The sequence below is a fragment of the Armigeres subalbatus genome, chromosome 3 (genome assembly GCF_024139115.2).
Source record: "Armigeres subalbatus isolate Guangzhou_Male chromosome 3, GZ_Asu_2, whole genome shotgun sequence".
Lineage (NCBI taxonomy): Eukaryota > Metazoa > Arthropoda > Insecta > Diptera > Culicidae > Armigeres > Armigeres subalbatus.
In genome coordinates, this window is record NC_085141.1 from 105,411,399 (window position 1) to 105,427,986 (window position 16,588).

General features: G+C 39.8%; 1 protein-coding gene across 2 annotated transcripts in view; it reads right to left on the reverse strand.

The window, feature by feature from the left end:
• The window catches only part of LOC134220265 (zinc finger TRAF-type-containing protein 1 homolog), a 33,189-nt gene extending 17,103 nt beyond the window's left edge, over positions 1 to 16,086 (reverse strand). For both annotated transcript variants that reach the window (XM_062699269.1, XM_062699268.1), the window contains exon 1: positions 15,053 to 16,086. In XM_062699269.1, coding sequence (XP_062555253.1) covers positions 15,053 to 15,559 — 507 coding nt within the window. In that variant the 5' untranslated portion in view covers positions 15,560 to 16,086. The remainder of the gene's footprint in view (positions 1 to 15,052) is intronic.
• Between the last annotated feature and the right edge of the window lie 502 nt (positions 16,087 to 16,588).

Below are 16,588 nucleotides of genomic sequence, written 5' to 3' on the forward strand. Positions count from 1 at the left end.
ACAAACAAACAACAGAAAGCGAGTTGTATCACACCCATAAATATCGTCGGCGTAATTATTTCCATCAATGATTCCGTTCAATTCGAGTTCGAATCCGGGCCCCGGAATACACAATTATTGGCTGCGATTGATGATGGAACCGAACCGCCATGTTAAAACTGCTTCGATCTGAATCAGCCGATAATTGCAGACTTTGTGCTACAGTGCAAGCTGATGTGTACGGCGGACAATGGATTAGTTGAAACAGTATCTAGTTCAGTGGACCATCATGTTCGATTAACGGATTTTATTTATGGCTTTTATTTTCGTCTATTTTGAGTTTTTGTGTCGGGTGTGACTAGGGAAAGTAAAGAGCCCTGAGCGAGTTCTCCGCTGACAGATGGTGGTTGTCTATCACATTTTATTGGTACATATTGCGAGAAGATTGAAAAATTCGAACCAGGGTCCGACGGTCGACTTTCGGAAAGCTGTTCCGCAAACGTCAAATCACTTGTTGCACGGTAAAAATTTTTAGTTTATTTTTCCGGTGTGAATGCTGATTTTTAAAATCAGCGGGAATATGCAACTTTAAACGAGTGTTACATGCCGCTATTTTTTTAAACAAGTTTTATGATACTTTGAAGGCATTTTCTCATATATTTATGTGATTTTGAAACATTTTAAATTTCTCGAATATTCCTGATATTAAGAAATATCAACACTTTTTGTACAGTGCATGTCATTTTGAAGTTTCCGACACTCAGTCTGCTTCTTCTTCTTTGCTCCGCAAAATTAGAATTTTTCTCTTTTCTCGCAATAAATACCAGACGTACAAATATTTTTAGCACACGGTGACGCAAATGCTGTTACATGGAAAGGTTTACCCGTTCAGGCATTTGTAACGGGAGGAGAAGGAATCTGTTAGTCGGTCGATAAATAAATTTTGAAAATACAATTCAAAGCTCGACATATTTCACCTCATTAGCTTATTAGAATATTTACAGAATCCTTGAGGTTTAATAAACTTTTAGTAATCCTCAAGAATGTCAAGGGTTTGATGCAAATCCACTGTTACAGCGACAGCAAATTTGAAGCAAATGCCAATGATCCCGACCAGTATCATGTATCATTTGGCATGTACTTACGAAAACTGTGGACCTTGAATTTTCAACCGGTGTTGTAGCAGATATAAATATTTTTGAAGGTAACGAGAATTCTAATGTCTTTTGGATTCATTACAGTGCAGATCGGTCACACCCATAGACTAGTGCCATCGAGTCAAAACCGACACACAAACCAGGAAGAGCCCAAGTGTGCCTACTTCTTACCATTACAGAAGTGCTGAAATTCATCCATAGTAAAAATTGATGAAAATGTCCAATGTCTACAAAATATTCGAGATAATGTAGCTAACTATAATCAAGGGAGAACCCACTTCATCTAACACCTAAAAGGTGTTTCAATGACTTTTCTGAAATCCCTAGAAGAATATCTAAAACAATCCTTGAAATAAGTCTAGTAAAAATCCATGTTGAAACTCCTGATAAGATGAAGGAATCCTCAAGACATTTTTCGAGGAATGTCCAGCGAAACTCAAAATAAAACTGTGAAGCGATCTCTGGAAGAATTCACAGAGAGAGTTTCTCTCGATTCTCGTACAAACTCGCAAGATTTTTCTTTGAAACAACCTTGAGGCATTCGTGAGGAAAACCCCAAAAAACTTCTAGAAACATTTTTTGACGTTGGACAACGTCTTACCCGAAGGTACTGGGTGTCAAATCAGAATCTAAAATTGGAGACCGTCACGAAATCATGTAAGATTTTGAACGATGATACAGCCTTTATCTTTCGATGGATTTTGAGATTTATATATCAATCGACGCGGAAACTCTCCAGCAATTTGTCAATTTCTTTGAAACTTTTGATTATTCACGATTAGCTATTAGAAATTTCAATTCTTGTCCTACCCAGTAAAAATATCAGAATCAACCAATCCCGTTCATGCATTCCCAACAAGGACATCATAATGATATAAGTCACCTGTGTTTCGCACCCGCGCGTCATTTCGGTTCGAGGATCCACAGAGAGCGGACAGAACGATGGCAGTGACGGCGGTGTTTGCTGCATCTGTAACGGCTCTGCGGCAAACAGACTATCGTCGGCGTCATCGGCACTCCAGTGAAAATTTCTCGCATGGTTTGGAATCTGGATTTGTTGCAGTTAATTTGGAAGGCGCATTATTCGAAATTAATCGATTCTTGTCAGAACCTCAATTTCCCAAAAGAAAAGGTTGAGCAGAATACATTTTCATCAAGGACAAATCATCATCGCTTGGCCACAGCGGAAATTGACTTCGGCATCAGAATCACAAGCGCGCGTCGGACAGTTGAGTGGTTGCTGTTAGTGATTCGGAAGGCGCATTATTTATGTTATTCGGTTCTTCTCAGTAACCAACATTCTATAAAAGGGAAGGTTAAGGAAGAATTTGGTTCAAAGTGAAAATGATTTGCTCGGCAATCGCAAAAAGTTTCCGTCCGTAGCACGCGTCGGAGGAAGATGCTGCCGCATGGATGACTTCAGTATCAGTAATGTGTAATTTTATTTCAAGATACTGAACGAACGAAATGTCTCGCGCGCGGAGAAGCAGCCTTCTTGTAGTCAATAACGTAAACCCTCTAGCTCCGCCCCTTTGGTGAGTGTTCACGCTCATCCCGATTAACAAAGAGGCGGGACTAATGCGCCGTCTTACTTGATTACAAGAAAGTTGCTTTCCCGCGCGCGAGAGCCATTTCGTTCGATATGTCGTGGAAATGGGCAAGCGGTCCTAGCATCTGGATCTGGATTTGTTTTAGTTTGTTGGGAGAGCTCATTATTGTAAATCAATCGGTTCTTTTCAGAAACTCAATTTTCCAAAAGAAAAGGTTGAGCAGAGTACATTTTCATCAAGGACAAATCATCATCGCTTGGCCACAGCGGAAATTGACTTCGGCAGCAGAATCACCAACACAAACAAACGGCCCTTTTCAGGGCCACCAGAAATATAAACGAAAGAGAGAATGTGGCGTCCCTGAGTTTATGATAAGCTGTTTTGTGTTGAGTATGTGAAGTCCACAAAATTTGTGCAAAACCATGCACATATTCGAAGGGTTTTGCTTAATTTTGCACACATTTTGTGAACTACTCTGGGCAATTCAATCGAAATTGAAACTCTGCGTATTTGATTGTATTTCTAATACTTTAGCTAACACTAATATCAGAACCATAATCATGTCCAATGCGTATTGTGTTACAATAATATACTTACGTAGTCCAACGTCTACCTTGCGGTCGTGTCTTGTACTCAACCCTTCTGATTTTTTTTTGTTAAATTTAAAACAATTTTACAAAGCAATCATCGATTAAATTCCTGAAGCAATCTCTTAAGCAGGGACTGAATCCAAAAGCGAATGAGAAAGTCTCTGACTTATCATCTCTGTATGTATACGTATACGATATTTAGTATACCGTGAGAGACTTTTTTCGTACACTATCATGATAAAGAACTAATTCGGGAGGCTATACCTCATGATAAACTTTTTTAAAAACCTCCACATGCAGGGAGCACTGGTTCTGATGATGCATTTCAGCTTGTTCTACACAGCTGTGCGGTCCAAAACACAAAATAACGACTGGTATGACGGCAAATGTGAGCATTTAGTGCAGGAGAAACATGCAGCATGAACGAGATTGCTGCAACACCACCCAAAGCCTGGAGATCACTTGTTGTTCCTTACGGTTCAACTTTGATCAGAGGCCGGTGTGGTGCCCTTAGCTTTCCTATTCTAAGTTGAGGACGAACTGGACCACTGAGATTGCCAAATTCGACGAATGACTTTCTTGATAGGGGGAGATCCCCCAGTGCCGGACACATAAGCCATTCAACGAAAAACTCTCTAATTATCCGGATTATGCTTACTTGTATACCATATATGTACACAATATATTATCATTGATGATTCATACAAACTATATTTGATGATTTGGACACGTTTTTGGACGATGTATTTTGATGATGAATTTTAGTGAAAATTTTCACGGTTCAGAAAAGTGTCCCCGAGTACTGGACACTTTTGCATCATGTTCAAATATGACCAAGTTCCTATTACAGTCAAACCTCCATGAGTCGATGTTCTATGACTCGATATCGACTCATGGAAGCAAATTATCCCATATTAAAAAATATTTTCTGGGTTACTGTGATGGTCCCTTCAAACAGATTGCCAAAGATTTCCTATTCCACATGTCGATATTTCCATGAGTCGATGGTCCCTTCAATATCGACTCATGGAGGTTTGACTGTAATTATACTTGTTAAGTTCCTATTACATGAGTATAGAAATAATTTAGAATAGTAATATTTTTCACTTGCTTCACGTTGTAGATATTAACACATGTTAGTAGAGCTTTTTTGACTCTCCAGCTCAATTTCTTACATCCTACTCAAAATTCCCTCCATTTTCAATGACATCTTCAATTTTGATACCTCAGGAAGAAAAAATATCTGAATTGAAGTAAGTTTAACATAACAGGTGTAAAGGATGGCTATTTGATCACATGAAAAAACAAACTGTCCGGACCCGGGGGACAGCTACCGGATACAGAAATTGATTTTGCACCATAGATACATTATATATCTAGCAAATCATGGTCGCTATTTGAAATATGACTAATATTGACCATCTCTACATAATCAGAATGCATTCGATGGGTTTTAATATTGTTGATTCAAACCTTCTAAAATAAGACGAAACATGGAAATTTTTGATATTTTTGTTTAATTTCAAATTTTGTACAAAGCTTACAACATGGGGATCTGATATTCCATTTAGGTAAAGGACAGTAGCTTTCTTTTGTACTACATAAGATGATGGAGGGATCTCTGCAAGTGCCGTTTTTAGAAGTGTCCGGTATTGGGAGGTGTCCAGCGCTGGGGAATCTGTTTTGGAGAATACTTTGGATGTAAAGGTGTTTGGGGTGGTGGTCGCATTACAGACCCAGACAGTGTGCAGAGTCCGACAGAATAAGTACAGGCTTATCTGAAGGGAGGCTGGCGGCATTGAAAACAGCAGCGGCCTCAGCGGAAAATACACGGTTCCTGGATACTCTTGACCTATACCGATACCTCGCTGCGACGTAATAACGTTCCCGAATCGGGCAAAGATGGTATTAAGCGGTTTCGGAACAGGCCTTCGAAGAACCTTTGCATTCTACCTCCCTAGACGTGGCGGCTGCGTGCTCACCAGTGGGGGGGGGGAGACCGGCGCCGGACACTGGACACAAAATCCGATCGTCTTACTTGTATAAAAAAGGGTGACGTCTACTTCATGGCAGGCGGCCTCAGCAGGTGTAGAAGGGAAGTTGAAGGTCTTGAACTTGAAGGTCCGGATGCTACTTGAAGGTCCGGATGCTACTTGAAGGTACTGATTGAATATAGTGGAGAGGATGTTGGTGAGCTTTCGATGTGCTGGGAATGTCGATTCTAACCCGTATAGCAGTCTGCTATCGATCAGCGCCGCTCCGACTCGGTTTCGGTTGGCCCTGTTGTTGGTGGTTCATGCGATTTTGAAAGGGTGTTGACCAGACCATAGAGCAACCCGTTTTCACTGCTCTAAAATGAGGAAGGATGGTGAGTCCTCGATCAATGAATTCCCCGGTTGGGTATGAGTTTAATCGGTTGGAGCCGTCATAGCAGCAAACCGCTGCTTGGGTTCAGATTCGCGTTCTGCCGGGAGAATCTCCAACGACCCCAAGCAGGATATCGTCAGCGTAAACAATGATATAAATACCTTTGGGGGAAAGAAAACCTTGTGGGACTTCAGTTTACTGCAGGTAGGTTCTGGAAGCAGAGTTGCCTATTAGGATGAACGGCGGGAGAGAAATTTGTGGATGAATGCTAGAATAATCCCAAAGAAGCCCCAGTCCCCCAAATATTTGAGTCTTAAGGTTCCCCCAAACACACGCGATACGACAGTCGCGACGCGATTCTATCGCTTGGCGACAGCGATTCTGTCACCGTTGGTATGGAAGCGTAAATAGAGTATTGCCTGCAGCGACCCAACGATAGAATCGCGGCGACTAGTTGTCGCCGTCGCGGCGATGAAATCGCTTAGGTTTGGGGGAGCCTTTAAGGGGATCCAAGTATATTGAAATGTGTGCGAAATATCCAATGGGACTATGCTGGCGTTTTTTTTTTCTTGAATTTTGAAATGACTTCAGTTCTTCATTTGCCATGATATTGCCACACTATAGGATTTCGGGCGGTCATTAATCGAAAATGTCATGTCTTCCGAATTATTTTAAAATATTTTCTCTCCATTGTCAATACTCTAATTAAGAGAAATTCTGAATTTGAAGTCTCTAGGTGCACTAGTTCCAAAGATATAAGGTGGCAAAGTCAGAAATGGGTAAAAAAGTTAGCAAATTTTCTGAAAAAATATTTTATTTTCAACTATTTATTGAAATATTTTTAAATGTTTTTCTTCAATGTTAATACATCATTACAAAGGTTATTGTATAAGCTTTTTAAATGGTGTGCAAAACTAATGGTTACACTGTGAAAAAAAAAAATTGAAAAATGCAGGAAGCAATATTTTTCCAAAACGACGCTATTTTCAACTTTGATAGTGAAGAACTTTTTTTTCCTCAGGAATCCCCAGGTTCTTTTATGATACACATCAAGGACAAAGCTTCGACTAAATGTCCTGAAAGAATTTCTTGCCAGTATTTGCAATTAACAGAGTTAAGTCACTCTGATTTTTTTCATTTGTTTTTTACCGTGTTTTGCCTCTCTCTGTACTCCAAGGTTAATGCTCATTCCAAAACGAATGTTTGATAGAAGGCCGGAGACCCTAGTGGTATATATCAACTAACTCAGCGCGAAGAATTGAGGTGATGTCTGTATGTGTGTGCATGCGCGTCTGTATGTATAAAAGCGCAAAAGAACGCAATCGCCATTTAGACCTTATTTGTGTCCGATTTTCTCGCAACATGCTCTATTCGACGGGAAATCTAGTCCCAACGTCTCCTATTGAAAATGGGTCAGACTGAACCATGCGCTCAAAGGGTATGGTCAAAATACATTTATTGGTAATAACTTCGACTTTATTTATAACCATTTGAGCTCATTTAATTAACTTTTCAAAGGAGTAAATGAATAAAACCCCAATGCAATGCAGCACAACGGTAACGGAAGGATTTAACAGTTCGCTCGCATATTTCCTGTCAAATTTTACCGTTTCCGTCGCCATTCCGCTGAAATGCGTTTTGGGGCTTGAGTGGTTTTGAGTCATTCTCTAAACCTAATTTTCTGAGCTATTCATTAGCTACTGATGGAGAACTAAATATGAGATTTCATAATATGTAAAATATTTATAAATCTCCTGGAATCAATAATTCCCGACATGTTTATTGCAAAAGTAAAGACGAACAATATCTTAGTTAGAACGGAGCAAAGTATGAAATTCCTGCTAGTGTTCATGAATGTCTGGCTAATGGTAGGAAATATTTATTCACTCATCTACACTTTGAGGTTCACTGGCTGAACAACCAGCGGAAAGTCAATATAAACAGTTGAAGAAATTTAGAACTCATAATGCAAGAAATGATCAAGAGAGGCAATGTTGACATTTTTCCTTCGTGCCTTACATGAATCAGATCCATTTTAAGATTTGGATAACGAGGAGACGTTGGAAAAAAATTTTCACTTAGTTATTCTTATGCCATACGTAATTTTGTAATATTTGAAGATTTTCAAAGTTCTTTATCTTCTAATACTTTAGATGAATTTATCTCATCTTCCATCGTTGATGGAATTGAAGAAAATATCATTGAAGACTTAAACCTTGACTCAGAAAAAGAATGATGCTGTATATAACTTGTAGAAATCATGAAAACAAATCAAAAGTAATTCAAATAGTGTTGTTATTTAAATTAAAAGAATTTTGCTTTTCGGAAGAATGGAGCATTCTTACATTCCACAATGAATGTCCACATTTTTGAGAATATATTAATCTCATTTTTGAATAACTTGTACGTAAAAATGTCATGGGATTGCGATTTCTAATTTGTTAATACTCTTTTTCAAAAGTTATTTTCAATTCTGATTATTTGATTAACATTTAATGCTTTATGATCCTTCAGATCCTAGTACTTTGTCAAACAAATTGTTCTAAATACAAATTGTGAGGCATGAGAGTGAGAACAAAAAATATCACGGAATGTCATGAAATTAATGTCATTTAACATGATCGCCGCCATAATGTCCATAAATTGCTGAACTTAGTTTTGTACAGGCCCCTTCCTTCTCCTTAAGAAAACGCACGAAATTTCAACTTCCCAAATAGGTTTGCTTTGTCACGTTAATCGAACCTATGAAAAAATAATTACGTAATTCATAGACGATCCCAAAGGGGGTTGGAAATTGTATATTCATGCTATTTCGACCATACACAGCTAAAACTAAGTGGAAAATCACTTTAAAAGTCCAATTTTATTTTTGACCGCTCGCTTGTATGGGGATCCCCCATAGTGTGCCAGTGCCAAGTCGGCCTTTATCAAGGGCGTTCTGAAGTACGTCCCTTAAACCGGCAAAATGTTAGTGCTGGTTCCATAGCCAAGACGGAACGCATGTGGTTAGAAATCGAATCTTCCATCAACCTCCAACTTCTTCTAAATATGTCAGATGACAAGTTGTTCGACTACTAGGGGGCAGGAGGTAAGGGTCTGAAGTAGGAGGGATCTCAACCTGTGACCTGATTTTTCGGGATCGAAATCACTTTACACTACACGTGAGACGACGACGATTTAACACGGAGTAACCCACCTCATCAGGCCCTGAGGATTTTCGATTGCTCCTAGAGAGAGCAAACAAAAGCTCTGCAAACGAAAAATGTTAGTTGATGAGTGTTTTGACGATCCGATTGAAACTGGAGGTGCTCCATGGCTGGGTTTCTTTAAGCAATCGACCTTACCGTTCGTAGAGACTAACGTTGCAAAATATTTCCCAAGGGCATCGGGAGGATCGAATGTAAAGATAGATGGTGAAGGACACTCTCTTTCCAATGAGTGCATTGACTTTTCCCCATGGTCCCGAGATTGCCGAGTAGCGCACTTGTCGCAGAAAAGTTTTTGAGGATTGATTGAGAGCTGCGCCGTAACGTGCGGTTTGACGGGATGGCCCTCGCCAAGAGCGCCAGCCTTAGGAGGGCGCCAAAATCAAGAATTAAGCAACGATAAATACAACATTTTGATTACTTAAGATGCCAATTAAAAAAACAAACCGACTGCAAAATCCAAAGGTCTATTAAGAAATGCTTTTAGCTATCAAGAGCAAACAAAGAATATGTCTGTATTTCCCCTTGAACCTGTCGTATGCGCTGGTTTCTGAGGGATATCCGGTATCATGTTTTAAAAAATATTTGAAAATCATGAAGCTGGATAAGCTTACTTAATTATTAGCCACTATTATGGTAATCGCGGGGCTTGCTGAACCACAATGCTTTACAGCAGTGAGGACAATTTGCTCTCAAATTTATTGCTATAAAACTATTCAGTTTTTCCCTTTGGATCCCTCAAGAACTACAATCCGGTTTACCAACCCAACAACCCTTTTTGTTCAATGATTGATTCCGGGAAGTAGTGGTATGGATTTTGTGTAGATTTGAGATAATTTTGGCTGTTTTAGTCAAAAAAAACTCCATGTGATCCATAAAGAGCACTTTGGTCGCCACATTTCCGATTCCTACATTTTAGAAGCATTTACGAGTTTTTTAATTCACAGATTAAGTTCATTAAGAATGTCTTCAGTATTTAGTACACATTTTTCTTCTATTCTCAAAATAATATTCAAACGCAGATTGGCCCATAATAAGGTTTCCCCCCCCCCCCCCTGGCGATGTCTAGAAGTGTCTAATAATTACCAAAAGAGTTGTTTTTTGCCATTCTCGTATACTAAGAGACCCATAGTGTTATATACCGATCAACTCAGCTCGACGAATTGAGGTGATGTCTGTGTGTATGTGTGTGTGTCTGTGCGCACCCAACAAAAAAAAGCGTCAATCATTTTTCAAGTACTTATCCTTAACCGATTTACTCGTTGCATTCGACGCAGAATACTCTCCCATTTTTTCCTATTGGAAATTGGCCAGATCGGGATTGGCCTATGGGCTTAAGAGTAATGGCCAAAATACTATTTTTATAATGCACGAGAAAGGCACCATCACCGCTAGGTGGATTAATCAGGGTTTTATTGGGAAGTACTGATGGCAGTCCGGCTATGAATCAACCCACACCACAAAAGGTGCTTTCGTGCTCCGAGTAGGTTCTTAAGCTATTCCGAGCATTCACTCTAACTCAGTCAATACTTGAATGTAATGGTCCCAATGGACTCAAAAGTCGAAAAGAGAGCGAGAGAGAGAGAGGGGGGAGTGAGCGAGAGGGGAGTGAGAAAGTGAGAGAGAGGGGGAGAGAGAGTGAGCGAGCGAGGGGGGAGAGAGTGAGACAGAGAGAGACAGGGGGGGAGAGAGGGAGGATAGAGAGCGAGTGAGAGAGAGAGAGAGAGAGAGAGAGAGAGAGAGAAAGAGATAGAAAGAGAGAGAGATAGAAAGAGAGAGAGGGGGGGGAGTGAGAGAGCTCTCCTTCGGTACCCTTTGAGAAATATCACTTGATTATTGATCACTATAGACCGTTCCGACAATTATAAATACACTAAGAAAAAGTCACCAATTGAAATACCGTTTGATATGAAAATGTCGATGCCTCCTCTCAGAATCAACTTCATTGAGAATTTCTGGAGAAAATTGTGAAGTATTTCTGAAGAAATTATGTTAAGAATTATTTGGGCAATGTTTGGTGAATTTCCTTATAGAATATGTTAGAAAATTCTTAAGCCTTCAAAGCATTCCTTCAATTAATTTCAAAGATAAATGTATTTAGTTATTAGATTTCTCAAGGACCCCGACCCCTGAGGAAATTTTTGAAGAAATACTTGGAGAAATTTTCTTATCCTTCTATGGTTCTACATTCCATTCTGGAACATGGCCTTCATCTCAAGTACTTGGTGGCATTTCCATAGTAATCAAGTGAAAGGTTTTCTTAATGCCATTGCAGTCGAGATGCTAGGGAGTCGAGAATGTTTCTCATCCGAAAACATACAAGACAGATCGAACTAGCCATCTTACAACAAGGAATTCTTAAAAGGTTAACTTATTTTGAGATTCTAGAGGACCCATATAGGAATTAACGGATGAATTCCTTATGCAATCCGTGAATTTCCAAAATACTTGTTGTAAGAGAATCCTGGCAGATTCTCAGAACTATTTTCTGACGTGAGAAAGTTATGAGAAAACATAATGTAGACATTGAAGAAGGAGTTCTTGAACAATGCATGACAATATTTCTGACGAAATCGAGAAGGAGTTTCGGAATAGATCTCTAACGGAATATATAGAAACAATATATCGCGATAGTCCTTGAAGGAATTTCTGCCTTAACTGCTGAGAAATTGCTGGCAAAACTCCTGATGTATTTGTAGACATCCATTACATTAATCTCGCCCGCGAACAAATTGCAGAAACAATCTTTTGATAGATTCCTAGGGGCGATTGCTCAAATGATCTCTTGATAAAAATATCTGAATAATAATAAATAATGATAATCACTCAACTTTTTATGAATCCAAAGATATTTCGAACCGAACTGCAACGTCTGAATTATCGACCATTGAAACGATTGCTTCCATGAATTCATTGAGAGCATTGACACATGGAAAGTCAACTGTAAAAAAAAATCAATTCTTCGCAGCCATATTATTTTGTTCTCTCACTCAGCATATGCCCTTCGTCACACTGCGGAGTTGAAATAACCCATCCATAGATTCTCCAACAAAAACCAAAAGGCATAGCACGTGAAGCAGCCTTGGATTCGGTTCAGTTTGTTGCTGTTATTACGTCTCAATTATTGGCGAACTCGATCGAAATCGTTCCAGTCAGATGGTTGCTCAATGGCAAGTCAGCGCAGAACGTTGTTCTTCAATTCGCTGCGTCTATTTATTCTTACATGATAACATTCTGTTACTATAAGTAGGTATTTTAATTAAGAAAACTATGAAAGTTGTAAAATAAAATCCAACATCAAGATTGATGAGTAATCATAAAATGCCCAAAATTTTTGAAATATTTCATACACCCCCGGAAATAATCAAAAGACATTTGCTAATTTTCCTACAAAATGATCATGTTTAAGGACCAAAATCTCGATTACCGAAAAGGCATGTTTTAGTTGGAAATAATTATAAAACCACCACTTTTATATGAAGCTCCATATAAGTGGAGTAGCTTTATAATTATTTCCAACTGAAACGTGCCTCAGTAAACATGCATACTAAAAACCATTATTAATTGAAAATTTAAGTCTTTTTAGGCTGGGATGCCAAATATGTCTTCAATCTAATAGCTAGAAATCGAGATTTTGGTCCACAAACAGGACCATTTTGTATCAAAATCAGCGAATGTCTTATAATTATTTCCGGGGTGTAGTCGAATAAATACCTAAATAATTTATTATTGGTCCAATTTTTTCAATTGTTTAGCTAGGCTCCTATTTGATCTGGGCATTGAATATTGAATGAAACCATAAGTTAATCTGAAACACACTGATGGGAATGGCGTATCATTTTGCAATCATTTCGAGGCTCTAAGAAAAACTAAATCTGACCGTGGCGTCCATGGCTAAAATAATTCCGATGTTTCTCAACCTCATATCAACATACGCAAACTCTGGTCTCACAGTGATTACATTCTCAATCGCATATACACACACACCAGCTATCAACATACATCCGTGTCAGCTGTTCCGAGGGAGCGAACTATCCATCGACCATCAGTCATCATCAGCAGGCAGCGAGTCGAGTTTCCACTCTCGTTCTCTTGAAATTCGCAAACCCATTCGAGGGTATTCAGTGGGTGCTGGTCAAAGGGGGGAGGAGGACAAAACTCAACGGGAAAGAGAGAGAGGTTTGTTGTTGTTTTCCTCCGTGTGACTTGATTATTATTGATCATGATGGCAAAGCAGGGGGCAAAGTTCTCTGCTTACATTTTCTGCTTTTGACTGTATTGCTTTCATTGGTTCGCTCGGTAGATGTATGCAAAGCCAAACTGCTGACTACACTCGACTGTCCTCCATTCGAATGCACATCGTCAGCCAACGTGACTGGGCTTGCATTACTTGCATTTCACAAACCAATCGAAAACCCGTTCTCATACTAAGCAAGGTGATTAGTCGTGGAATTTTTTTTCGCACTAATATCGTTCTCGCAAAGTTTGGTAATGATTGACCAAGGCAAGGCGACAATGAAACGAATGGGGCACCATCGCAGCTGAGATCAGCTGAGTGGGAGACATGCGATGTTGGTGACAGTCGCGGGTGACGTAATCGTTTCCGCTGATGTTTAATCGCTTTAAGACACATATTTTATGAAATTAGAAGTAATGCAATTGTTCATTATAAATTGCATCGATGTACTTTTAGAAAAATTCAAAATTCTCAACAGTTATGTATGAATTATTTTGCAATATTGCTTTGAAAATAAACGCAATTCTGGTGATGTCAAACCACGGGCAGCCTAACAGGAGGATATTTAATTCAAAATGGTGGTCGACATTTACTTTTTTACATGAAGTAGGTATGTAACGCAATAGTTCCGTTCACAGGGCTGGTAGCGATCAAAGATTCCGAAAAAATACTCCTCCGGAAGCTGCTATCTGTTTAACCGCAAATCACAAACGCAGAAGAACGTTTTGTGTATTTAAATATAGCATTACAATTCTATTATTTGACTTTTCTTTCAAAAGTTGCCAGAAAATTGTTAGAAGCTAATTCATATGTTTCAATGTTCTTGAAAACATTGTCTGGATAAATATAAAAACTAAAGATTGAGCATATAACGAAAATAATTCTATTAGAGAATATTCCGCTATAACGATTTCAGCAATAAACAAAATTTGTTTTAATCACGTAAACTTAAACATGACTTCACGAAAAAGGGAATCCTCTTCCAGCCATGCTTTCGTCAGAAACCCCTGGGCCTGTGGCACGTGTTTGTGTGCGAGTTTGTTCTTATTTTGTTTACATTATTCTCCCTCTCGCGCGGGGCAAGTTACCGCGGGGACCAGTGTCTTCTGCGCAGTGTATTATTTTGATCCGTCGCAAACAGGGATTTCTCTTTTTTTCTACCTCACTCACAACATAATGTAGACGGGCCGTATCGACGAGTGTAACGTTCGTTGTTATTGTTGCTGCTGGGAGTACAAAAATGTACGTCTGATTTACTTGCTGCTATTGTTGTGGGGTATTGACGATGCTCCGACCCTGACATGCTAGCTGACGGGGACACATAATTGAAAATTTAAATTTAGCCCATTCGAATTCCTCCGCGCGCACGTCTAGTTTACGCGCAATTCCTAACTGGAAGTGGAAACTCGTTCGAGCGGCAAGTTGCAAATTCCAAGGCCAACATTTTACATAGACAGCTACCAGTTCTAAGGCTGGCGTTAGATCAAGTGGCAGACCTAATCAAACGCGATTTGTTGTAGTTGTACACGTGGCACTTGTCGTCGTACGATAAAAAGAGTACAATCTCGAATTGCATAAGACCTAAGAAAATCTGGAGACATGCACAAATACCTTTGAAACGAATCATACGTCCCCCCACCAGACTGAATAGCCCATCAATGGATAGAGTAATTTGCAAAACACTCATACACGGACAGGTTGCCCACCGTGGCCCATCACTTCCCTGGGCGAATGAGCAAAGCAAAAGAAAAGTGTTACGACGACCCAAATCTTCAACATTCTACTCGTTGAAACCCATTTCGCAGGAGTTGGGAGGGGTCGCCACAGCTAGTAGGAGCCATTAGAGAACCCATTTTACTCCCTCAAGTACCTTGTTCTCTCTACTTGTTTTTTTTTGTTTTAATTTTCAACAATACGAGCAAAATTGTTGTAGGGAAAGCTCGAAGGGAGGGATCGATAAATTTACCTGATACATTGCAGTCCTTGGCAGATCCAGACAGACAGCACAACACAGAATGCCACCGAGACGGGCTTCCAGCTTTTCAATCATTTTGGTCACAGGTTTATCGATTTTCTTTCGTTTTGTTTCCGGCTCATCCTCATCCGTGTGCTCGGATGGGCGTGTGACCTTTTGCGATTCCCCAACCTGCTGTTGATTGACCGCACTGCTACTATTGCTACTACTGCTGTTGCCCAAACTGAGATTCAACTCTTGGCTACTGGTCATGATTTGCTCGGATAAATTTAGACCACCGTGTGCAGGTTGGGTGGCCACAGAAATCAATAATGTCGAGGGCTGTCCACCGGAAGAGGACGACGAGGACGAGGACGCGACCACCGAAGCAGCCGAGGAAGAGGGAATCGATGAAGGACCGGACGAAGAGCCCGGCTGTAAATCTGCCGAAATTAGAGCCCCCAAATTCATCAAATGGCTTGAACTGGGAGCTGGCGCTTCCACTAAACTATCTGCCATTTTCAAATCACACCAATGGGCTTTTCTCTTTTAATATGATTTCTTAGAATAAGAACACAAGCACTACCAGTGCGCAAAAGTCTAATAAATAAAAGTGTCACTGGCACGAAGTTAATAAAAATTCAAAATGTCAGCCAGCTTTCTCACTCGTCGGAACACTGCCGATTCTCTATTTTCAACGATTGCTGTGCTTCTAGATTTCAACGAACCGTCAGAACAAAGAAAATTCTTCCAACTTTTTCACTCCAAAACCACCCCAAAAATAGATATTTCACGCACTGTTTCTTCTATTTTATCACCAGCCACAAAAACTATTGCACACAATCTGCTTTCTTTATTTTTGTTCGATTTTCACAAAAATTCGAGCTGACCTACTCAGACTGTTGATTAATCCTCACACCAAAGCAAACAAAAGCAACCCATGAAAGTGCTGTTCTCCTCAAAACCCCCAAAGCTCTCCAAACGGGCCAGGAGCAAACTACAAAACACGTCTTGATCTTCGAAGTGACAATTTGTAACTACGCAATGCGCTTAGCTCCAATATGTTTTATGTGTGTTATATAATGCAGACACACGAAATTTCAATAATATGATTTTTCTTTGTTCTCCTGCGGCCGCCTGCCTGTGCCAGGGCTTTCGCTGATGTTGTTGGGAGCTGATGGGCTGGCGATTCTTCTGCGAGCGAGAGAGGAACCTGTTTTCCTCATCCGCGCACAGTGGTTCAACAGCCGACATGCTGAATCCTCTCTAGCTTTGAACTGCAGAGTGTATTCCATTCGAGAATATATTCTATAGAATGCCGTTTAATAAGCTTGACTCAACTGAGAATGAAACATTTATAGAACACTAGTCGACCCGGCAGACGTTGTCCTGCGTAGTAGGCGAAAGTGTTGTTGTCCATGCGAAATTTCCTTACGATTCTTAATTTTAGTTTTCCACTATTTACTCAACCTTACTCGTAGTTTTTACATGAGGAAATATCATATAAACCCGTCGGAAACGATAACGAACATATTTGCTGAAGGAATG